The 22,935-nt window shown below is 50.8% G+C and overlaps 10 protein-coding genes across 10 annotated transcripts; 5 read left to right on the top strand and 5 right to left on the bottom strand.

Moving 5' to 3' along the window:
* Positions 1–229: 229 nt before the first annotated feature.
* On the top strand, positions 230–994 carry SEPMUDRAFT_91788 (uncharacterized protein). The gene has a single exon (XM_016910569.1). The coding sequence runs from the start codon at positions 507–509 to the stop codon at positions 660–662; it is 156 nt and encodes a 51-aa protein (XP_016757374.1). The 5' UTR covers positions 230–506; the 3' UTR covers positions 663–994.
* SEPMUDRAFT_17416 (uncharacterized protein) lies at positions 346–510 on the top strand (the record flags this gene model as incomplete). Its single annotated transcript, XM_016908294.2, has 1 exon — positions 346–510. A coding segment is annotated over one exon (165 nt), but the record flags the coding sequence as incomplete, so codon positions are not given.
* Positions 995–1,484: 490 nt separating the features above from the next.
* Positions 1,485–2,832, bottom strand: SEPMUDRAFT_128006 (SEN34 subunit of tRNA-splicing endonuclease). Its single transcript, XM_016902186.1, has 2 exons — positions 2,767–2,832; positions 1,485–2,565 (listed from the first exon to the last, which is right to left on the bottom strand). Exon 2 carries the CDS (start codon positions 2,537–2,539, stop codon positions 1,544–1,546), a length of 996 nt encoding a protein of 331 aa, XP_016757373.1. The 5' UTR covers positions 2,540–2,565; positions 2,767–2,832; the 3' UTR covers positions 1,485–1,543.
* Positions 2,833–3,048: 216 nt separating this feature from the next.
* Positions 3,049–4,549, bottom strand: SEPMUDRAFT_128004 (uncharacterized protein). The gene is made up of 4 exons (XM_016902185.1): positions 4,097–4,549; positions 3,672–3,762; positions 3,404–3,488; positions 3,049–3,217 (listed from the first exon to the last, which is right to left on the bottom strand). The coding sequence occupies exons 1-2, from the start codon at positions 4,282–4,284 to the stop codon at positions 3,711–3,713; spliced, it is 240 nt and encodes a 79-aa protein (XP_016757372.1). The 5' UTR covers positions 4,285–4,549; the 3' UTR covers positions 3,049–3,217; positions 3,404–3,488; positions 3,672–3,710.
* A 415-nt stretch (positions 4,550–4,964) lies between these two features.
* On the top strand, positions 4,965–8,587 carry SEPMUDRAFT_128003 (glycosyltransferase family 62 protein). The gene is made up of 2 exons (XM_016902184.1): positions 4,965–6,458; positions 6,513–8,587. The coding sequence occupies exons 1-2, from the start codon at positions 5,502–5,504 to the stop codon at positions 6,807–6,809; spliced, it is 1,254 nt and encodes a 417-aa protein (XP_016757371.1). The 5' UTR covers positions 4,965–5,501; the 3' UTR covers positions 6,810–8,587.
* A 1,189-nt stretch (positions 8,588–9,776) lies between these two features.
* SEPMUDRAFT_151346 (uncharacterized protein) lies at positions 9,777–12,885 on the top strand. Its single transcript, XM_016906756.1, has 2 exons — positions 9,777–12,476; positions 12,552–12,885. Exons 1-2 carry the CDS (start codon positions 9,864–9,866, stop codon positions 12,693–12,695), a joined length of 2,757 nt encoding a protein of 918 aa, XP_016757370.1. The 5' UTR covers positions 9,777–9,863; the 3' UTR covers positions 12,696–12,885.
* A 279-nt stretch (positions 12,886–13,164) lies between these two features.
* On the bottom strand, positions 13,165–14,000 carry SEPMUDRAFT_110770 (uncharacterized protein; the record flags this gene model as incomplete). Its single annotated transcript, XM_016900868.1, has 2 exons — positions 13,165–13,918; positions 13,990–14,000. 2 exons carry the CDS (start codon positions 13,998–14,000, stop codon positions 13,165–13,167), a joined length of 765 nt encoding a protein of 254 aa, XP_016757369.1.
* Positions 14,001–15,183: 1,183 nt separating this feature from the next.
* On the top strand, positions 15,184–16,104 carry SEPMUDRAFT_51379 (uncharacterized protein; the record flags this gene model as incomplete). The annotated part of the gene is made up of 1 exon (XM_016909188.1): positions 15,184–16,104. A coding segment is annotated over one exon (921 nt), but the record flags the coding sequence as incomplete, so codon positions are not given.
* Positions 16,105–17,433: 1,329 nt separating this feature from the next.
* On the bottom strand, positions 17,434–19,459 carry SEPMUDRAFT_151344 (FAD/NAD(P)-binding domain-containing protein). The gene is made up of 5 exons (XM_016906755.1): positions 19,206–19,459; positions 19,124–19,146; positions 18,735–19,061; positions 17,703–18,658; positions 17,434–17,647 (listed from the first exon to the last, which is right to left on the bottom strand). The coding sequence occupies exons 1-5, from the start codon at positions 19,354–19,356 to the stop codon at positions 17,458–17,460; spliced, it is 1,647 nt and encodes a 548-aa protein (XP_016757367.1). The 5' UTR covers positions 19,357–19,459; the 3' UTR covers positions 17,434–17,457.
* A 1,482-nt stretch (positions 19,460–20,941) lies between these two features.
* On the bottom strand, positions 20,942–21,594 carry SEPMUDRAFT_151343 (uncharacterized protein). The gene has a single exon (XM_016906754.1). The coding sequence runs from the start codon at positions 21,580–21,582 to the stop codon at positions 21,091–21,093; it is 492 nt and encodes a 163-aa protein (XP_016757366.1). The 5' UTR covers positions 21,583–21,594; the 3' UTR covers positions 20,942–21,090.
* Between the last annotated feature and the right edge of the window lie 1,341 nt (positions 21,595–22,935).

The following is a 22,935-nucleotide window of genomic DNA, read 5'->3' as shown; positions in this document are numbered from 1 at the left end:
CGAGTACGAGTCATGTGAAAGCACGGGAGTATCCTTGTTTGTCCGTCGCTGAATCGCGTCCTAAGCGTACGGTAGGTGCCTGTACATACGTTTCATCCCGTGACTATAGGTACCCATCCTCTCATCACCACGCGAGGAGACATTTCAACTTCGATCTAGGCCAACATGGCAAGCATCAGATCTCCCATTCGTGCTGCTACTACTGCCCGCATCCCTGCACCGCAAGTCCTGATACCAAGACACTTCTCCTCCTCAGTACAACGGAAACAAGGACAGAGCTCAGATCAACCTTCCAAAGATGATGAGAATCTTGCAGTCAAAGCTCAAGATGCAGTAGCATCAGGAAAACCCAAGTCAACCCATAAAACCGTCGCAGAAGCAGATGCTGAGCTCATGGAGAAGCTTGCGGGACATTCAGATGCCGGAGGTGCCGCGGGCGTGGAGTACGAAAATGGCAAACCTGTTGCGCAGAAACGGAGTGTCAGAAACAACATGTTTCGACTGATATGAGTTTTCGTACGAAGATGTTGATCGAGGGGTTTCTGTCGTCTCAATCGAATTTTAGGTGCGAATTATGGGTGCTTGGAAGTGTTCAGCACCAGATCTTATCAACTTCAGCTCGGGTCCCCCTGATGGAAGAGCAGTTGTCGCAACAGTCGTAACATACTCATGATCGCGGTGAGCGATAAGATCATGTCATGACATTCCGCGATATGAACAGTCCCGGAGACTGACTCGATCTCATCGACAAATGCTACCGTTTATTCCGGGACAGAACAGCGGAGGCGCTGGTCAGGGCGGCTGAACATAACCATGCTCATGCCGATGAATGTTACGATATCCCCGATGGCGGCTTAAGTTCAAGCGAAAGGATTTCACAGCTGATTCCTGCGAGCTCGCTCTTCCCACGCCTTCGTCAGCTTGTATCGACCGCATGAAGGCCACTAGGAAAGGACGAAATCGTGATATTCAACAATGAGACTATTACAATGACTTCCCTGGTTGTGTTACAGAGCCCGTATCCAGTATTGTTCTATCAATATGGCGAGAAGACACAACTCCGCTATCTCAAATCAATGAGCTCCGCCCGAATCCAAAGCGCGCAAGGCGCCTTTCCGATCTGAACTGTAGCTTCCCGTCGCAACTCACCAACCCTCAGCTACATATATGTATATATGCAGCCAATCACGATTCGATGCCGTAGGACAGAATGGATTAGGATTTGCGATTCTGTGCGCGAGACTTCCTTCTTTGGCTCTGTAACCCAGCTTGCGGTGCCGGAGTGACGGAGTCAGCAGTTGTCAGTGCATGGGTACCTATTTTAGTCAGGCTCTGGGCTCAGGCCAGGTTACCTGTAGCCTTCACGGCCGAGCTACACTAGGACATGTCCGTGAACGATTTCTCACAATCCGTTGTTCAGATCGTGAGATTGGCGATTATGTCAATAAATGGCAAACAGTAGATGAGTCAAGACAAGAGGCAAGGTATGGAATAGACATATCATGACTATAATCCATGAGCTATTGTGCCTAGTATTGCGATGCTACATACCGGCCCACTCGACGGTGAAGGCACGAACACTAGCATCTTTGCCTTCCTCATTCGGCTTCTGTTCTTCGCCACCAATGAGGAAGCCCTTCTTGACACCAGTGCCCAGGCGGCCGCCACCAACAATTTTGAGCAGATCGAATTCTTCATCCCAGTCCACGCCATTTCCCAAAAAATGTGCATGGAAGCGAAGAGGGTCGCCAGGATATGCCGTGTATTGACAACCAAAACGTATGCCTGGTAGCATGAAGTATCCATTTCCATGCAAGTGCTTGTACAGAGGATATGAAATGGGCACTTCCGGCAACTCAGCGTGGTCTGGTTTCCGAGACTTGAGTGGCGGCAGCGAAGTGGTCGGAGTGACACCAAACGGCTCCGGTACGACTGTTGAGCTCGCAATAGAAGTAGTGCGCACTATGTTGGACGAGCCTTCAGACGCGTTAGCCGGCGCACCGAATAGCAGCTCATCCTTGTCGACAGTGTCAGCAGCAGATTCTACCTTCGGCGCCTTCTTCTTGCGACTAGGACCAGCGGTGAGCATGTCCTCTGGAATATCGTTCCAATCTCCTGACGCGGCTGGCCTAGGCTGTTGCTTGGACAATGCAGCTTTGGTCCGGTCCTGGGCTCTCTTGCCAGCATCCAGCGCGGCACTCTGCCCTTGTTTGCGCAGCGCCGCCTGGTATGCTCTTCTTTCGTCCTCATTGAGGCCATTCCCCATGAAATTACGCTTGTGCTCTGCTGTGTCGTCTACGATGTACGCGACATTCTTCTCAACGAGCAGCCGTGCTTCCTCCGGCATCAACTCATTCGGCAACCCCAGGAAGACATTTTGCTGTGAGGCTTGTGGCAGAGTTCCAATCTGGACACCGAGAATATTGTGCTCTCTTCTGAGATATGTCACATGGTTGACATCGTACAACACATATCGGTGCGCGACCTTGTAGATGGGGATGGGCTCGGTGACCGCAGTGGCAGCTGGAACGGCAGCCATGATTGTGTTTTCTCGAGCTACGATAGCTGCAGCCAATGTCAGCGCACTGTCCCACGCCGGGGAATCATGAATGGAAGTGTGTGAGGGCTGATATGGGATGTCATAAAGAGCATAGCAAATTATTTCTCGTCACGTTGTAGCCGAAGCTTCAGGGGATTGACAGATTATAAAGAGTGTTTAATCATGTAAAGTAAGAGGAGAGGAGAGACCGGAGGGGTGATACGTACGTGAGAGTGCTGCGCCCGTACCACGAAGGTCGAGCTGGTCGCTGTTTGTTCAGCTCTTCATTTTGCTCGTGGGAGAAGCAGGTGGAACGGTGAGTCTCGAGCGAGAAGGTTTCAGAGGCAAGGCGCGGCACGCTCGGACGCTTCGTTCCCGTTGCTTGGCATTGCGGCCATTTTCTCTTCTCCGGCAACACAGCCTTTCCACTACCTCCTACATGTGTTTTGCACAAACTCATCCACACCACTCCCACCCTCACCATCACCACCACTACCGCCACCACCAATGGCCATTCCAAGACCGCCCAGGCCTGACTGAGGTCTTTTCAATACGCCGCAGCGCTCTTGCGAGAACCTCCCCAATGCTACTACGCCTTCACTGGCCAAACGCACTGGCGGCTTTCTCCAGCCTACACCCATCACAAATCTCTCATACTCCGTGAGCTACATGTAGTTGGTGAGTTCGAGTCTACGTTCCGCTTCTCCCATCTGATGATCTCAACACAATTATGTTCCTGCGAGTCGTGTCAAACGATAATTCATGAGCTCGAACAAAACATGCATCACCATCTGACTTCCAACACATGTTGTCATGTTTTGCACGCAATCTCACATGCATTGAGCACTGCTGATCATGATACAGTGGATCTGGCTGTCGTGTCTCGACTGAATCACCCAGACGACGAAACGACACCCGCTGTGAAGCATCTGCCTTTCGATGACATCTGGTATGTACGTCTGCACCGCCCTCCCTTCCCTGCTTTCATGATGAATGGTTTTTTTTTCAGTTCTGCTTCTGAACTAAAATGTCGATAATAAACCTCTTACCAAAAATTTATCTGATCTGAGCAATCTGCCACCGCACACGCTTCTTGAAATTTGCCTGCGCGAGACGCTGACGTTATTCACAGATCATGTCGCCCCGATGAGACTGCGCTAGTCACATACCACTACTGTCCACCCATCGTTGGCGGCGCACGACGGCCTGCGCGCGCCCTCATGGTAAGCCCAATGCGGTTCCTTTTTTTGCCCCCTATGTTCTATGATGACACCTAGTCTATCCATTCAACGAACTTGATGTAGCCATGCCTGCCGAGTCACCCTCCCTATACCGTACCATCAAAGCTTTGGCCGAGATGGGAGGATCGGTTGTGGAGTTGTAGTAGCATGTGAAGCTTCGGCTGATCCTGTGGCTTCGTAATGTGGTTTCAGAGCATCAAACCATGCCATTTCGTCTTGAGTGGCATCGGCGAGATGCCGGTGGGCGGGCATGCGTAAAACCGGCTTGTCTGAGCACACATCTCCTGCAGCACTTGCTTACTTGAAGACGCTGCAGAGCCCACGCTGACTCTGATTCAGCTTTGTGGTCAAGAGAGAATTCCACAGCTCACATGCATCTTCGAGCCGACCCTCGACATTCGTCTTCTCGGAAAAGTCTGACCTTGAGAGATCGGAGGGCCAGAGCGACCACTCAACTCCTGGGTGATATGTCGGAATACCGCAAGAGGTGCTCGCATCATACATTCAGGACGCGATGTTCAGTTGTTTGACCAGCCATGGAAAGCATATCTTTTCACAGCGCAGAGGGCGACGCGTTCGGAACGTGGTAGCTCTCAGTGATGATGAGAACATTCGGCGTTGGACAGCGGAAACAGGGGGCAGTGGCAATGTCGATCGCTTTGAGTCTTGGCCTCACACCTCGTAGAAAGTCAAGGGGAGAGGAAAGGGCACAGTGTTTGTGACTTCGTACATTCGAGGATCTGTAGTCTGTACATCATAATCACTCTTCTACTGCGTTCAGCTACCTACATATACTGTTTTGTGTCGGATCTTCTGGAAGCACGTGGCAGCTGAGATAGCCTTCATCTCCGCCACTGGTTCCGTGCGGCGCCCACGCGGACTTTGCCAAGACCACCGTATGTGCGCTGAGCATAGCAAGAAGCGCATTGAAAATTTCATGCCGTGCATGGCTCGTACTGGCTCTTGGAGCTTCAAAGATGGGCTGTGTTCTTTCGTGGTCGTTGGGTGCTTTGGTGATACTCCCGTATCCCGTGTCGTGTGGTGCCACCACATTCGAGGGCTTGCGGCCAGGGGCCAGTTGATAGAGTTTGATCTCCCGCAATGTTATTCAACTTCTTAATTGTACGAACTTGTACGAAAAGCACAATAATTCTTTCATACCACCACCCATGGCACATCCACCGCTTACATGCGCTTGAATCTCTCGCGTGATCGATGCGTATTACATGTACCTCTTGACTGTGCCAAGCACGCGGGAATCCTCAGCTGAGGAGTGACGCCGACAACACGTTTCAAACACAGTGCGCAATAAAACCCGCCGGCAGTTGCAGCGACAACCTGGAAATCAAAGGAGACGAACAGCATCACCACCACCACATCACCACCACCACCACCTCCACCACCTCCACCACCACATCGCCGGCACTGCCTACGGCCACAGCGCATCGTCTCTGGGTTCGCAGCCGAAGTGCTTCAACGGGCCTCGAGCTGGCTACCAACAAGCTCAACAGCTCGTTAGACACATGCTGCCCCTACATGTCAAGTCGGATCATCACGAAAAGATGAACCGGCAGCCTTTCAGCAATGGTGTGCCCAAGGGGTCCGGCGCATACCCGATAGGCGGCAGCGGGAGAAGAGGCAGCAGCGCATTTAATATTCGACCTGACAAATATGAGAAATATCAGCCTCGATCAGCGCGAGGGAGGCGGCGTGGGGCGGCGATGCGGGTCGGGGGGGTCTTCACAGCTGTCCTCATCGTCCTGATGTTCTTCTTCCCATCTCTGCGACCTGCTGGCCTACTTGGTGGGCTCGGACTGGCGGCGTGGAGAGGCGGCGAAGAGTTCAATATTGAGACGGTGCGATATTACGACTTGGCCAATGTCGGGGGAACATCAAGGGGGTGGGAACGAGAGGAGCGGATTCTTCTGTGCGCACCTCTCCGAGATGCAGCACCGCATATGCCGATGTTCTTCTCACACCTCCGGAATCTGACATATCCACACCACCTCATTGACCTGGCATTTCTGGTAGGAGATAGCAAGGATAGTACTCTTACCATCCTTTCAGACATGCTAGCAGAGCTCCAGGCGAGCGAGGAGCCCAAAATGGCATTTGGCGAGATTTCGGTCATTGAGAAGGATTTCGGGCAAAAAGTGAACCAGGATGTGGAGAGTCGACATGGATTCGCTGCGCAAGCAAGTCGGAGAAAAAGCATGGCGCAAGCACGCAACTGGCTTCTTTCAGCTGCTTTGCGGCCTACCCACAGCTGGGTCTACTGGAGGGATGTGGATGTCGAGACGGCACCTTTCACCATTCTGGAGGATCTAATGAGACACAACAAAGATGTCATTGTGCCGAATGTATGGAGACCTCTGCCAGACTGGCTGGGAGGAGAGCAGCCATATGACTTGAATAGTTGGCAGGAGTCCGAGACCGCACTGGCACTTGCAGACACGCTGGACGAGGACGCGGTCATCGTGGAAGGTTACGCGGAGTACGCGACCTGGAGACCGCACTTGGCTTACCTTCGCGATCCCTACGGCGACCCAGATATGGAAATGGAAATCGACGGCGTTGGTGGTGTGTCGATCCTGGCCAAGGCCAAGGTATTCAGGAGTGGTGTTCACTTCCCAGCATTCTCCTTCGAGAAGCATGCGGAGACTGAGGGATTTGGCAAGGTGAGGATCGATCATTCCATAGGTGTGACTTGAAGATGACTAACACAACCACAGATGGCCAAGCGCATGAAGTTCTCTGTGGTTGGACTACCACATTACACCATCTGGCATCTATACGAGCCTTCCGTCGACGATATCCGGCATATGGAGGAAATGGAGCAAGAGCGAAAGCAGCGAGAACAGGAGGAGAAGGAGAAGCAAGATCGCCTAGACCTGATACAGAGCCAATTTGAAGAGGGCTCATCGCAATGGGACAAGGACAAAGAAGCTATCCGCGATGCCACGAAACAGGACGCCGCAGAGCGACAAGCCGATAATGACGCCACAAAGCAGGCCGAGGCAGAATCGTAAGTCCCGATTTGGATGACGATCAAGGCTGCTGGAGCACGGCGAGGAAGTTTACTTTGTAGCATTCGTGGGCAAGCAGGAGAGACCTGCCCGCTGACAATTTCCCGCTGCCACAGAAGCACAGAGTCAGATCAGCCAAACGAGCAGATGCATGAAGTCGAAGGCGGAAAAGTAAGGATCAAAGATCCACTTGAACAATTACCAGAGGTAAAGCAGCCACATCCCGTTTCTCCTCCTCTTCCACAACAAGCCGATGGCCAGCCGGCAAAGCACCCCGATGAGGCCTGACTGGGAAAGACGCACCAAATCATTGAATCAAGAAGGACGCTCGGAATGCTTCTGGAATACACAGACCCTGCTGTTGTTGCGCAAACTGAGCGCAACCGCCGGGGCTATCCAACTTGAACAAGGCGAGCGACCAGCATGCCTGAAGTCGATGACTGAAATATGACCACCGAGAAGAGGCTGTTGTCGCTCTTGCTGCTACAGCGCAATGCAAACTCGGCACACTCGATCCCATTCACGACTTTTCGCACTGTTCTGCATCGAGCAGCGAGAGCATGCATCTGCTTTGATCTTTACATCAGTTATCCACACATCTGCCTGCTTTCCTCGTTTGGTTTTCTCTGTGCTGTTCTCCCCACTCAGATGTGGATCCAGCACTTGTACCTCTATTTGTTTAATCGTTAGCTGTTTAAACCAAAAAGCATTCGTGTTCTGACTTGTTGCTTTTGTGCCTCTGGCTGCAGGGAAGCGATGCACTTGCGATGCCGAAGTTATCGCCCAAACGTGCTAGCGAGGAACAAAGGCGGAAATGGCAGGAGCAGAAGGATAATGAGAACAAGGCTAAGAGCCACAAGAAGACGAAGAAGACGAAGAAGAAGACGAAGACTAAACCTTCTCAGGAGAAGGAAAATTAGGTTGAAGAGAGGATGTAGCTCGTGGGAGACAAGGACGAGAATGAAAGACAGGAGGGAGATCCGCACACATCCGAACAAGAAGACGATGCTGTGCTCGCCGCAGCAGGAATGAAACAGAACTCAGGGGGGGCAAGTGTGTAGAGAATTTCAGGATGCTTTCACAACAATGGCCAAATTACATGTAGCCAGGCGTCGTTGTTGTTGTGGTGCAGCGAACCTTGTGTCAGAAGGATGGGAACAGCTATCAATGGGCCTGCGAACTGCACTTTATTCACTCAATGCGAGGGAAGCTTTCCCTTGCATGAGAGATGATGCACCCTCGTATTGCATGGCATATTCATATCAACTCTTTCGGCTTGTGGAGGGGTTGGCGTTGGGCAGGTGGATTGGAAGTAGAAGAAGAGCGAAGAGCGAAGGTTTCTGCACTGGCCTTTTGAGGCATTGGACTGGGTGGCATGTGCATAGAAAGATTACTGATCAGTGGTCCAAGCAGGCACCACCTATATGGCATCATCATCATCAAATAGCATACATGGAAAACACCACCCTGGTCTGGTCGCTTTCTCGGGGAATACCTTACTCTTAAGATCCTGATACTCCCCTGATAAGATCCTCCCTGAAGGGCCTGAACAGTCTTTGGGGGTCTGGAAGCACTTTCTAGGACAGCGTCGAACAGTCGCACCAAGGTATCGATCATCGTTGTACTCGACGTGCCTGGTCATAGAGCCCACGATGCCATCCATCTCCCTGGTTGGGCATTCCTCGTGTAAGAGAGTACATGGACAGTTCCCAACAAGTCATCGTGGTGATGTTGACTTGGGTGGTGGTGGTGGTGGTGGTATTGTTGTTGTTGTTGCCAGCTCTCTCTCTATCTCTCTCTGTCTCTCTCTTTGTCTCCGCAGCGGCAGGTTCCATTCCAACCATGTCCAACACAAAACTTCCCTAGATTGCAAGTGAGTAAAGTTTATTATTCTAGTTTTTACGGGAGAACAGAGTTCGCGAGAACAGAGTTTGGTCATTGGCCTGCTGCTTCATGAACATATGAAGGCCTTTGGCCCCCGACCCTGTATCTCGCTCAATCCGGTATTCCGGTGCTCTCGCCCGGTGGAGAGAGACGGTCGACCGGGAGAACCGCGGTCGGGACTGACTCGTGGCGCATGCCTGTCGATCGCATGGCGAAGAAGGCCGGATCAGAATGGCGGGACTGGGTCACGGCAAAGGACGGGGACAACCACTTTGTTCCACCAGCAATTCACTCAGTGGACACTCAGTGGCACTCACCATCGGTCGCATGGGCTGTTCTGCCACACGCCCCGTCCCTAGCTGGTATGCTCACGTCTGCGCCCCCCCCCCTCGACGAGGGCTCAATTAGGGCTTGCTGTAACCTCACGTCGCCAGAAGTTGCTCTAGTCCTTGACTAGCAAGGAGCCAACCTGAAGGGTCGCGAGTCTAAACGTTTCGATGCCACCTAGGTACAGTAACACATATACCTATCCTAGTGGAGGACGTCGATCGCATTATTTTATACTGTACCTATGCACACCATGTTGGCCCCATCCAATCGCGTCTTTTTCGTTTGGTTCGCATCGCATCTCGTGGACGACGATGGGTCGTGAATGTGTCTTGCATTGGCATCTTCTTCTGTTGTTGTTGTTGTTGACCTCATGCAGTGCTGCCAAGGTGTAGCACAGCAGCAGCAGCAGCAGCCAACCAGCCAGCCAGCCAGCAGCAGCAATACGGGGAGAGCTAAGAGCTGCCTGTCTTACCTGGCTGACAGTGGGACCGAGAACGAGAGCGGGTCGCGAGAATCATGCTGTCGTCGAGTACTGCACACCAGCAGTATTCTACTGCATTTGGGCCTGGGGATATCGCGTCCCAGCATCCGATGCTACATCATCACCAGCATACCCCAGGACTGGATGCGCTTGCAGAGGGCTCGCACTATGCGTTGCAACAGATCCACCAACAGCAGCAGCAACAGCAGCAACAGCAGCAGCAGCAGCAGCAGCAGCAACAACATCAACATCAACATCCACATCAACATCCACATCAACAGCAGCAACAGCAGCAGCAGCAGCAGCAGCAGCAGCAGCAGCAGCAAGCGCACGAGCTGAAAAGCAATGGCGACCGGCCCAAGATGAAGCACAGGCACAGCTACGGCAGCGCGAGCGCGGGCGGCGGCGACGACCACGCGGGGCAGGACGACGAAGGGATTGTCGCAAAGAGTGGCACGGGCAAGGCGGCCACAAATGGACAGCCCGTACGGCGGAGAATCAGTCGCGCATGCGACCAGTGCAACCAGCTGCGGACCAAGTGCGATGGACAACACCCGTGTGCGCATTGCGTCGAGTTTGGTCTGACGTGCGAATATGCGCGGGAGCGGAAGAAGAGAGGCAAGGCCTCGAGGAAAGACATCGCGGCGCAACAAGCTTCTGCCGCCGCGGGCGACAGTAGTAGTCCCAAGTCGGATGCGGGACGGCCGTTTGAAGATACTGCCATCGCGCCGAGGCCGCAGAGCGACAACGGTATACATGCAGCAGCGATGGGAAATGGGCTGAAGCGCAAGCGAGGCGGCGCAGACTTTCAGCAACCACAGCTCCCTCCGCCAAGGTCTACCAGCATGACGAGCCAGCCCCATATTCACTCGGTGCATGGACGACCGGGTATGGAGCCCGTTGGAGGGAGCGTTACGGGAAATGGCATACCGCAGAGGATGGTGCCAAGTGATCATGGCTCACTTCCCATTCCACGGGTCCCAGTCGCGCCAATGCACAAGAATCGGAGCATGCCAGTCGGTATGGGCGAGTATGGAAGCATCGATGACTACCATCGCAGCATTCTCCACCCGAGTGCTGGCACCGCCGTTGCCGGTCACAATATCCTCCATTCGGGGCCGGGAGGTATGCCGCACTCGATGATCCAAGGCGGGACCATCACCGGCTATGGCGAAAGTCCGTATGGCGTGCCTTCACCCAACAGTCAGCAGAGCATGCCTGGTCATCCCTATCACATGAATGGATCGCCCTTGTCTGCAACCTTCTTGCGACAATCTCCCATTGGGGGCTCACCGGGCTGGCTTTCTCTACCATCCCCCACGAATGCGCTCCATCATCCCATGCAGTCTCATTCCCCGATCCAAACGCTACGATATCCGGTCCTTCGACCACTCTTACCGCACGTCTCGGCCATTATACCCATCAGCCTCGCATGTGATTTATTGGACCTATACTTCGCCAGCACGGCTCAAGCATTCATGCAGCCGCGGTCGCCATATGTGATCGGTTACATCTTCCGCAAGCGATCTTTTCTGCGCCCCGTGAATCCGCGGCCATGCAGCCCTGCCTTGCTTGCGAGTATGCTTTGGGTGGCTGCTCAGACCAGCGAATCTGCTTTTCTGACTTCTTCTCCCTCCGCGCGAGGGAAGATTTGCCAAAAACTGCTAGAGCTGACAGTCAGCTTGCTCAAGCCCCTTGTGCACACCCAAACAGACGGTTCACAGGCATACAGCGGCCACAACCTTAACAATGGCGTTGCTTTGGGTGGGTTTGGGGTGACACTACCCGGCCAGACACATGGCATGGAAGACGGCAATCCGGGCGCAAGTGCTGCACTCGATGATGTTGCCACGTACATCCACCTTGCAACCGTAGTCTCGGCCAGTGAGTACAAGGCTGCCAGCCTACGGTGGTGGAATGCGGCATGGTCATTGGCAAGAGAGTTGAAGCTCGGTCGAGAATTGCCACCCAATCCCGAGCACCCTGATGGGCCTGAAGCAGAGGCAGAGGCCACGGGAGAGGCATGCGCAAATGGTGCTGATCCTACGCAGCAGCCCGGTTATGTCTCTGAAGAGGAGCGAGAAGAGCGCCGACGCATATGGTGGCTGCTGTTTAGTGTGGACAGACACCTGTCGTTGTGCTACAACAAGCCGCTCTTCCTGCTAGATGTGGAATGCGAAGGACTCCTGCAACCTGATGACGAGGCGACATGGCAGGGCGACGAACACTATCCCGCGGAGAAACACATGGAGTCCAATCACTTCCGAAGGCGAGGACCAAGCTTTGAATGCACCGGATACAACCTCTTTGGCTTCTTTCTGCCACTCATGACCATACTCGGCGAAATCGTCGACCTCAACCAAGCACGGAATCACCCTCGCTTTGGGATGGTGTTCAAGAACAGCTCCGGCTGGGACGACCAGGTTGCAGAGATCTCGCGACAGCTCGAAGCGTACGGGAGAAGTTTGCGGGAGTTTGCAGCTCGAAATCTGCCACCTCCAGAGCCCACAGATGCTACTAGTGGCGCGAACGGTGCTCAAGACGACACCAGCCCGCACTCCGTGGCGACATCCAACTCGAATTCGCAGCGCATGACGGAAGCGGTCCTACAAACCAAAATCGTCGTCGCATACGGCACTCACCTCATGCACACCATGCACATTCTCCTCAATGGGAAATGGGATCCCATCTCATTGCTGGACGACAACGACTTGTGGATATCGAGTCAATCCTTCATCTCAGCCACGGGCCATGCCGTGTCTGCAGCGGAAGCCATCAATGAGATTCTGGACTATGATCCTGACATTTCGTTCATGCCATTCTTTTTCGGCATCTATCTCCTGCAAGGCAGCTTCTTACTCTTACTCATTGCAGACAAGTTGGGCGCCGAAGCCAGTCCGAGCGTTGTCAAAGCGTGCGAGACGATTGTGAGAGCTCACGAAGCTTGCGTTGTGACGCTCAATACCGAGTATCAGGTATGTTATAATGTTGCCTCTGACGAAGTATCCTTGGTATTCCGCACTAACACGTTCTTTTCTTTCGCTCTCTAGCGCAACTTTCGAAAGGTCATGCGCTCTGCATTGATGCAGGTTCGAGGACGATCTGTCGAAGACTTTGGTGAGCAGCAATTGAGAAGACGAGAGGTGCTCTCTTTGTATAGGTGGACTGGTGACGGTCAAGGCTTGGCTCTATGATGCCAGCATGGGGAGAAGTGAAGAGAGACACCTTTCAACTTTCTGACACGATTTTCCATGGTGACAAAATTTCAGTGGATGCGCAAGATTTTTTACACGTCTTTTTGTATATACGAGCCTATGTGCTTTTTTTTCTTCTTGTTGTTTATGTTTTGGAAGCGTTAGGGTGGGGGGAGAACGTGATGTCTGATACAATATACCCCTGGAGCGAAGCAACCAAGCAAAGCACATGCTGTACACAAATTTATTCTTGTTTCTCCTTTGGTCTCTTTCTCTCTCTCTCTCTCTCTCTCTCTCTCTCTCTGTCTGTCTCGCGGAACACAGTAAGGATCACCACTGACCATTCCCTATCCACCGTCCCCCGAAAATGGAAAACCACCAGGTACATAAACCAACACATCCCAATAAAAATGAAAAAAGAAAAAGAAAAGAAAAAGAAAAATCACAACAAACACCCCTCTCAACTCTCCTAACAACTCTCAAACGAAACCTGAAACTCCGTCACAATCCACCCCGCATCCTCATTCCTCCTCAACCCCTCCTCCACAGCCTTACTACAATGCATCGTATGCTCCAACCTCCCCAACCTCGAATTCGGCCTTCCCATCCCCAACCAAGCGCGATGCCATCTCCTCATCAACATGGCACAATGCCAACGATGTTCCTCCCAAGTCGTCCACACAGTTTTCTCCGCATCATACCAAGCCAATTCCTCCTCGTTCCGAAATCTCTGCGTCCCAGCCATATCCTTGAAATAGGGAAACGCGCCTCGAAGGCGTTGCGGGGAAGTTATCCATGTGCGGAATTCGGAGAGAGAGGCGGTGTCGATGCAGTGGGATGGTGTCCAACTTCCTGCTAGGAGGTCGAATTTACAGCCGAGAGAGAGGGCTTGGGTGGCGTTTGAGCCGCAGTGAGAGGTTAGAGGGAGGGAGCTTGGGAGGATTAGAGTTGGGGGGCGGAGGAGGAGGGACCAGAGGAGAAGGGGGAGGAGGAAAGTTAGGAGGATGAGGGTGGATGGTGGAGGGGTGAGACGGTGGGGGAGAAAAGTGCGTTTGTTTGATCGTTTTTTGGAGGAGGTGGTGGACGGGTGGTGTTCTTCGTCTGTGATGATTTGGGGTTTTTGTTCGGGATCGAAGTCGTCTGAGTCGGATTCTGCTGCTGCTTCGCCACGCGAGTAGGGATAGTCGTGGTGGAGAGGCGATTTTGGTACGGGGTCGTAGGTCCTGGAGGAGTAAAATTTCACGGTTAGTTTCCTCCTCCTCTTGACTATGAGGAATGACAAATTTGCACTTACGGTGAAGACATGATATTGTTATTCTTATTGATCCAACTCCATATATAGTTGAAGTTTACGAGTCGCGAAAAGCGCTTGTAGGTCAATTGGTTATCAGGTCTCTCGAGAAAGATGTGGCCCTGTCGAAGATTGAGAGGAGGCACAACAACAACAAAGAAATCACTCATCGTCAGTCGCATTTTGGGGAATGTCTATTCAGTACCCGAATCAGAGTCTGAAGACAAAGAATTTCTGTATACACCTAACCTAATAGTAGTAATAATCAAGTCATTTCTGGAGTTGGAGGTTCGATACATTTATCTGCCTGCCTGCCCTTCGTACAGTCAAAAGAATAGAATAGAATAATCGCAGTTGGGAAGTTGGGAAAGGGAGAGCATGTTTATTCTCAATAGCTTTTTGGCAATCGAATGGGACCTCTAGAGAGAAGAAGAAGTTTCATGTGACAGTGCCAAGAGTTATTGCGTAGTCATCATTCAAACCTACCAGGTAGATAGGAGTTTTTCTTTTTCACACATACAAAATGTATCAACTATCAACTCTTACATTCACTTACAAACAGCATCTCACGCTACCACTCAAAAGCGCCATCGCTGTCGTCTTACAATTTCATCATGGATACTCCTACGCATCAGGTGGCATGAGGATGCATCGTTGATCCCACCTCCTATTCCCATTGGTGGCGTGTCTCTCGCCAGCAACTTTTCCATCAGGAGAGAAAAATTGCTGCATTGCATTTGCAGTGTTCATTCGTGGCCTATCTTCGGTACCAGTTGTTCTACCGAGCTGTATAATGACATGTTTCGCTTCCCTATGGCAACTCTGGGGTTCCAACGTGATTATAAAGAAGTATTACCTCCTAGTATGAGGATTAATCAGAGTAGGTGGAGAGGGATATTATGGATGTGGGCTTGTGGTTTATTGATGGTATCTCTAAGCTGGTCTAAAGTTGTCTTCTTCTTCTTCTTCTTCTTCTTCTTACGCTGACACTACCTACAAGGTCATTCTCACGCCATCAGATCGTGGGGGTCGTATGTATAATTAATGACTGTTGGTCAGCAATCATCAGACCGAGTGAGACTAATATAGCGAGAAGAGCCCGATGCTATTCCTTCAGCATACTGTAATATATAAATGCCACCGCACCCTCGCAACAACTCCCAAGCATATCCACTCAACAGTAAAACGACCAAACAAATGGCCGCCGAACCTGACCAACAACCCCAAACACCAATCAAACTCTGCACCTATCCTCCTCCCCGCCTCTCCCCCACCGAAACCTTCAAAAGAACCTCTCAATACGCACAAGATCCCACCACCTATCTCCTCCAGACCCTCGGCAAAGAAGCCTTCGAATCCCAAAAACCCCGTCTCATCCTCCCCGACACAATCGACTTGGACACCTATGGCAAAGGCATCCACAAGCAAAATTTCGAAGCGAAAATCGCCTCCTTGTTCGGAAAATCTACAGCTCTCTTCTTCCTCACCGGCACCCAAGCACAAGTCGCCACTTTAAAAGTCCATTGTGAACGCGCCGGACGCAATATTGTCGCTTGGCATCACACTGCTCACCCGGAAATTGCAGAAGAAAGTAGTTGGAAATTTTTATATGGGTTTGAAAGAATTCTTCTCGGTCGTCATCCTAATCAACTCCCTACTCTCGACGAAATTCAATCCGTTTTGAATTTACCTTTACGCAGACGCCCTGCGGTTATTCTGCTGGAAATCCCTTGCAGACCGCTCGGATGTCAGACTTGGACTTTTTCGCAACTGCAAGTTATATCTGATAAGTGTCGAGAGGCAGATGTGGCGCTACATTGTGATGGGGCGAGGATTTGGGAGTCGGAAACTTTTTACAACTCCACCACCACTACCTCACCGTCACCATACAACGACCCTTCTTCTTCTTCTTCCATCTCCATCTTCCAAACCCTCGGCCCCCTCTTCACATCCATCTATCTCTCATTCTACAAAGCCCTCCAAAGCATCACAGGCGCAATTCTCTTACACAACGACCCAACTTTCATTCTCCAACTCAGCATCTGGCAACGTCGCGCCGGCGGAAACGCATATACTCTCGCGTACGAAATTGTCGACTGTGAAAGGGCCGTGAATGAAATTTGGGGCGGCGGGAAAACTTTAGAGAGGAGGGTAAAAAAGTTGAAGAGAGTTATTCAAAGGATTGGAGAGGAGGTGGGGAGGTTAGAAGAGAGTAGTAATTGTAGGAGGGGTGACGGGAGGGGTGGCGGTATATTTCTTTTTCAACCGGCTGTTCCTGTGACTTTTGAAATTAATACTTGGTTTGCTGCGGGTGGTGGTGGTGGTGGTGGGGATGGAAGGAGGAGGAGGAGGAGAGGATATACAGAACAAGAACTTCTCCAAGCTCGCGATATCGTACAAGAAAAAACTCATATTCGAGTTTTTGAAAAATTGGCAGAGGGGAAATTTCCTAATCAGATTTCGAAGGAGGAGAGGAAGGAGGAGAAGGAGGAGGTGGTGAGGAAATTGAAAAGTTTGAGTACTGCATGTACAACAGGTGTAGAGGAGGCCAGTGGTGGTAAGAGTGAGAGTGAGAGTGCACAACAGGCTGGGAACGCTACTACTGATGCTGCTGATAATGATTCAGAAAACCCCGAAAATCTTTCTGCGCATTATTTCGGATGGGGACTGAGTTCTTTAACAGAAAATTTGGATGATGAGGTTTTTGTCAAGGGCTATGTCGAGCTTTGGAAGGAGTTAGCAAAAATTGATAAGGGCAGGGAGGGAGGGAAAGGGTATTGATAGGTAAAGTGGGGGGGGGGGGGGGGATAAGTAAAACATTGCCTTAGATACTAGAATATATGCTGCCTACAATAATACCGACTCGAGCTTTCTGTTTCCGTCTGTTACGTTAAGTCGACAATATGCTACGATGAGGAAAAAAGATGCCCGAACTAGAGTTTTTGCGCTTGAATATTTCTATACATCTCCCGAATCGAGAAAAAAAAAAAAGAATAGAGCGAAGAAATGTAGAAGTCTTGTAGAAGTCTTGATTCGATAGAACTTATCCCGAATATACCGGTTTTTTTTTAGGGAGGAGGAGGAGGGCGTCTTGTAATAGTAATGAGATACCTCCTAGGTGTTTATAAGATCGTGAGAGTAGGAGGTATGTGGATTGTAGAAAAAGTCGAGGGGATCTTGAAATACTTCTGGGCTGTAATACTCTCTGTCTAGCTAGGTATTTAGGAGGGGGAGGAGGAGGAGGAGATGGTAAATCGGTAATTATCAGAAAAAACAGTGTAGTAAAAAGAAACTAACTAACCAACTAACCAATTCAATAGATACCTAAATAGTCCTATCCCCTCTCTCCCCTCTCCCCTCCTGTCAATATCACCATCACTATCACAACCATCAACCCCCTCTCACCCTCTTCCTCGCCATCACCCTCTCCCTCTCCCCTCTCCCCCATCTCATCTCATTTCAACTCAAACTTCAAACTTTCACCCCCTCTTTATAAACATTCCAACCCTGATAATGATTCTCCAAACTCTTATGCAAAGAATCCGTATACTCCACCATTCCCCCCGCCCAATTCAACGGTTCAACTTTTCTTCCGGGGATATTCGCTCCTTGATACCAGGATTTGGCGAGTGGGAAGAGCGTGGCGTTCCATTTTTCATTCCTAAAAAAAAGTCAGTGAAAATGTTTTTTTTTTGTTTTTTTGCGGGGCAACATACATCCTCCTACACCAATCCTCCTCCGCCTCCTTCTTCGCATCAATCCTCGTAATCCCGTCTTGCAGAACTTTCTTCATCATCTCCTCCACAAACTCCGCCTGAAACTGCGTACAACTCGGTCCATTCGAAAACGCCGTCGGGGCCTGCGGTCCATAGAGGAAAAACATATTCGGAAACCCGGGAATAGCAATCCCCATCGAAGTCCTCGTTCCATCCCTCCAATGATGCGCAATCGTCTCATCCTGCACATTTCGAATATTCAATTGCGCGAGAGAACCCGTCACGGAATCGAATCCCGTCGCGAGAATTAATACGTCGATTTCTTTGAGTCCTAAGGGTGTTACCAGACCTTTTTCTTCGACGGTTTGAATGGGGTTGGTGTTGAGGTCGATGAGTTCGACGTGGGGTTTGTCGATGACTTCGTAGAAGTTTTGTTCGAGAGAGGGGCGTTTGGTTCCCCAGGGGTGAGGTTTGATTTCAGGGGCGAGGATTTTTTGTTTTTCCGGGTCGGTGACGCGTTTGAGGACGGTTTTGCGCCAGAAATTGTAGGCTTCGTCGTTGGCGGCGTTGTCGAAGAGCATGTCGTCGTAGGTGTTGAGCCAGTATTTGAAACCGCCTTCTTGGACGAGTTGTTTGTGGTAGAAAGCTTCGCGCTCTTCGGGGGTGTCGTCAAAGGTGTTTTTGCCGATGAAGTCGTAGGTGAAGCCGGAAAAGGTGGAGCGGGTGTCTTGGATGGCTTTTTCGTAGGTTCCGTCTTTTTTCTTGCGCTCTTCTTCTTCGGGGTCGAGAGTTCGCTGGTTCATGGGTAGGCAGAGGTTGGGAGTTCGGATGTAGACGGTCATTTCTTTGACTTTGGGACTGAGGTCTTGCACGGTTTGAATGCCAGATGCGCCTTGTCCAATGACAGCGACACGCTTGCCACGGAAGTTGACGCCGTGTTGTGGCCATTTGGCAGTCTGCGGAGGAGAGAATCACATCAGTACATGCATATCATCACATCAATTCCATGTCAGCATTAGGTATACTACTCACGTGGTACACTTCTCCCTTGAAGTTACTCAGACCGGGAAAGGGTGGCGAATAGTGCTTCGAAGCAAATCCAATGCATGGCATGAACCAACGAGCTTGAATCTTGGTCTCGTCGGAGGATTCAATGGTCCAGAGATCCGTCTTGGTGTCAAAGGTGGCAGTGTCTACGCACTTGTTGTACGTCGTGTACTCGCTAATGTTCCACTTCTTCTCGACGTGCTGAAAGTACCTTCTCAGCTCAGGCCATGCGGGATACCTCTCCTTGTATGTGAAGTCTTCCCAGAGCTCTTTATCGAATAGTTGGTAGATGGGCGTGTCCGAGTCCACTCGCTGGAATCAGGTCAGCTTTTTCTTTTCGTGTCTAGCATTTTGTCTTCAAGGCAGACACATACAGCGCCAGGATAGCAGTTCCAGTCTAGCAGAACATCATCAGTGAGGATCGCAGCAGATTATATCTTTATCGACGTCACTTACACCAAATTCCACCACTCGCTGCACCCTTTTCGTAAATCCGAACAGACAGACCGAGCTTTCGTAGTCTGTTCAACAATGTAAAGGATGCGAAGCCCGCTCCAACGAGCAAGACATCGACATATTCGATCTTCTCTTCTGGCATAGAACCCATCTTGACAGGAGAAGGTTTAATTCGAATGGAAAGACTGGGAGAAAAGACAAGTTTCCGCTTAATGGTTGCAACAACAACAACGACAACAATAGCAGCGGAAGTCTACAACCTCTGAGGGACGGAGGGAGGGAGCTATATGAACATATATGGCATGCCGGGGGACTCCCACAAGCACCACGATTCCGCCTGGAGAGAGGGGCAAACCCGCTCAGAGGCGTTTTTGAGACGAAGTCTGGTCTCTCCTCGGACCACAAGCAAAGAGAGACGACATCATGCAGGCTGCAGCGAGATTCCCCAGGTGATGAAAGCGGTGCTTGAACAATAGGAGGAATGTGGGGGGCTCCGCAATGTCTGAGGGCGTGGATGCCATAGTGATTGGCTCGCAAACGCGGGGATGGTGTAGATCTGGGGCAAATCTTGGGACAGCACCAATACTAAAGGGGCAGTAGTCTGGAAAGACTGAACCCGGGGACATGGGAAGTTATTCTCAGAAGTTTAGTAGAGCTGCCTGTCATACTTTGTTTGTTGTTTGTTAATAGACTAGACCCCCTTTTTCGGAATATGTTGCACAGGTGTGTTGATGATGTCTGTTGCGTACGCCCGTATGCAACGATGTGCACTGTGCTTGGCGAAGAAGTCTGACGATCAGAGAGTCAGCTGACCGTGGGAGAGTGCCTAGGCTTGCCTTTTTGACAAATCTGGATATCTGGAGAGCTGCCAGCAGGGAGGGGAGAACATCCCACTCCCAAATTTGTCATACCGAACCGGTTTTGAAGTCTCTACGCTTGTTACACAAGTAGAATCCGTTTGCGAAGAGGGCAGCTATATCCGTCTGTTATCAAGTTATCTTAGAGTCTACTAGGAGTAACACTATACGATACTTAAGCGGACCTGCTAGGCTATAGTGCTTTGCTTGCAATGTATGCAGGCTTACGGCATATTAGCTCTTCTAGAAGCAGGATGCTATAGCACGTAGCAACGAACTATTCGGACCCCGGCGTTGTTAGCTATAGAGCAAGACCAGGTAGGTATATAACTATGTCTAGCGAGAAAGTTAGCTAGAATCTCTAGTATAATATAAAATCCGAGCAGTATAATAGATCTGTATCAAAAGTGAACGGCTACGCAAATCTTGGTAACGAGCGGTAGCTACGATATAGTCCTGTCGATAATGCCGCCTAGATTAGGATCGAGCCTCTAGAGGAAGCTAGGAAATACCTCTTCTTTCAGCTCGATGTTGAGTATGCTACCCCGAATATAGCATGAAGATTACTATGTATACAATCAAGAGTCCTCTTTAAATCGTAAAGACTTTCCCCTCTAAGCTTTGTTCGACATCTGGTCCGAGCGTCAAGAACACAACGCTGCCAGCACCCTTCTCCTCCTCGTCCCCAACTTTTGACTCTTTCCGCTTATTGTATTAACAATAAGTATCTATCAGTCCTGCGAGCTTTATTCTTCGGCACAGACTACATTGCTAGAGATAAGTAAGTAATCCGCGAGACATTTTTCATACGAGCGACATACTTCTCGACTACCAACCACAGCGGGAAAACAGGAAAAAGGACAAACGAGCAGCAGCGGAGGGAAATATATACCAATTAATTCAGCAGAGCAGTCTACGAGTCAAACTTCTCACTGAACACCCTCCCAACACACCGACTTTGCTTATCCCCAAATCACCCCTCTCTTCTCCCCCTCCCCATCCTCCTAAGGAAGTAAAAAACCACCCCCCTACGCAACCCCCGTCGACAAACTCTCCTTAACAACAAACTCCTTCTCCTGCTTCCCCGCATCCGGTCCCGTAGCAGCAAACACCTCTCTCTCCCCATAATACTTATACACCGCACTATTCTTCGGCCTCTGCACTTCATACTGCAATTTCAGCTCATTCGTATCCTTCACAATGTACGCATACAACTTTTGCGTTTTGCTGACGTAGCCGCATTCGACATAATCTGTTGTGGAATCCAGGCTGCCGGAGCATTTGACGGGTTTTTTGACGGCGGGGTGGTTTTCGGCGGACCCCGTTACGGCGAGGTCGAAGTTGTAGGAGCAGTTTACGGTGCAGCCGAAGACGAAGTTGGTGATGGAGAAGGTGCCGGGGGTGAGGTTGGTGTTGGAGGACTTGGGGTAGGAGTTGGTGTTGGTGTTGCTGTAGGTGGATGGTTGGTTTGCTGCTGCGAGGGTTGCGCAGGTGGCGGCGATGAAGGTTGGGAAATGCATTTTTGGGAGAGGTGGTTGTTGTTGTTGTTGGTAGTGGTGGAAGAGGAAATTCGATTAAATCTTCTGGTTGCTGATTTACTGTCGATGGTTCTGAATGTGAGTTCTGATGATTTACTGAAAGGGAGACATTGAGCAGCAATATATATCCCCTCCTACCTGCATACCTGCATACCTGCATACCTCCTACATGCACATGGAACCTGACGGAAGAGCAAACGACACATAGCATGGTCGATAGTTGCCCCATCCAGCCTGGTGGAGTGGGCACTTTGTCTCCGGGCACGCATCAAACACCGTATAGGTATAATGACAAAAGCTCCGGGGGTCTCGATATAGCAGCAGTTTGGCAGTAGTACGAAGCCATCGTTGGTGGTTTGTGTGGGTTAGCATGTCTTGTGACGCCAGTGTGGAGAGAGTGGCGTGCAGTAAACGATGCAAAAATAGGTTGCCACGCCGGGAATCGAGGCAAAGCGCGCCAAGATGTGGTAGTATTCACATATTGGTAGTATTGGTACCTTATTACATCGCCTAGTGGTGGTACGCTGCTCTGCATCTGCTTCTTCATCATCATCATCATCAGACAACTTGACTTTCTATGCATCATGCCGTCGTGACATCCGGATATTCGTATTCCATATAATGCCATATAATAGCCCACGGAGTGAATAATGTCCGTGGTGAAGCTAATGTATCATCAGTGAGGAGGACACGCAATCAGAACGAGACAACCTCCACGACAAGGAGGTTGTCTCGACTCCTGGCTGCCTGAGAGACGAGAAGACGCGTAGACATTGAAACGGCTGTGTATGTGTGTGTTTGGGTCAGACCAGACCAGATCCGGCTTTGGACGCTAAATATCTACCGTGAGGTACCGGATGCTTCCACCAAAAACGAGCCGGCAGGACCGAAAGAGAAGTTCGGATGTGTTTCGCTTCGTCGCGGAGGGAGAGTGAGTGGATTGACCACACAGGCACCGGACTAGCTTGCTGTTGCACTCTCCTTTCGAACGAGGAAGTGAAGTTGGAACAGCTAGACCTGGTAGGTAGTGATACGGTTATTATACCTTGATATACCGGCCAGGGGGGCAGCCAATGGCTAGGGATGTTGCCCTAAGTGGTTAGAATGCCCTTGGAAGATAGGAAGCGGGTTTCCCGTCTTGGCTACGACTGTCCTCCATGTTCATCTCACCGCCCTTATCGATCTTGAACATCTCGCCACTCTTTACAGACATTGCCTCTTGTGCAGAGAGAGAGAGAGAGAGAGAGAGAGAGAGAGAGAGAGAGAGAGAGAGAGAGAGAGAGAGAGAGAGAGAGAGAGAGAGAGAGAGAGAGAGAGAGAGAGAGAGAGAGAGAG

The sequence above is a fragment of the Sphaerulina musiva genome (genome assembly GCF_000320565.1).
Source record: "Sphaerulina musiva SO2202 unplaced genomic scaffold SEPMUscaffold_10, whole genome shotgun sequence".
Classification (NCBI taxonomy): Eukaryota; Fungi; Ascomycota; class Dothideomycetes; order Mycosphaerellales; family Mycosphaerellaceae; genus Sphaerulina; species Sphaerulina musiva.
The sequence above is the reverse complement of the archived record's forward strand: the minus strand, read 5'-3'. Positions and strand labels throughout refer to the sequence as shown.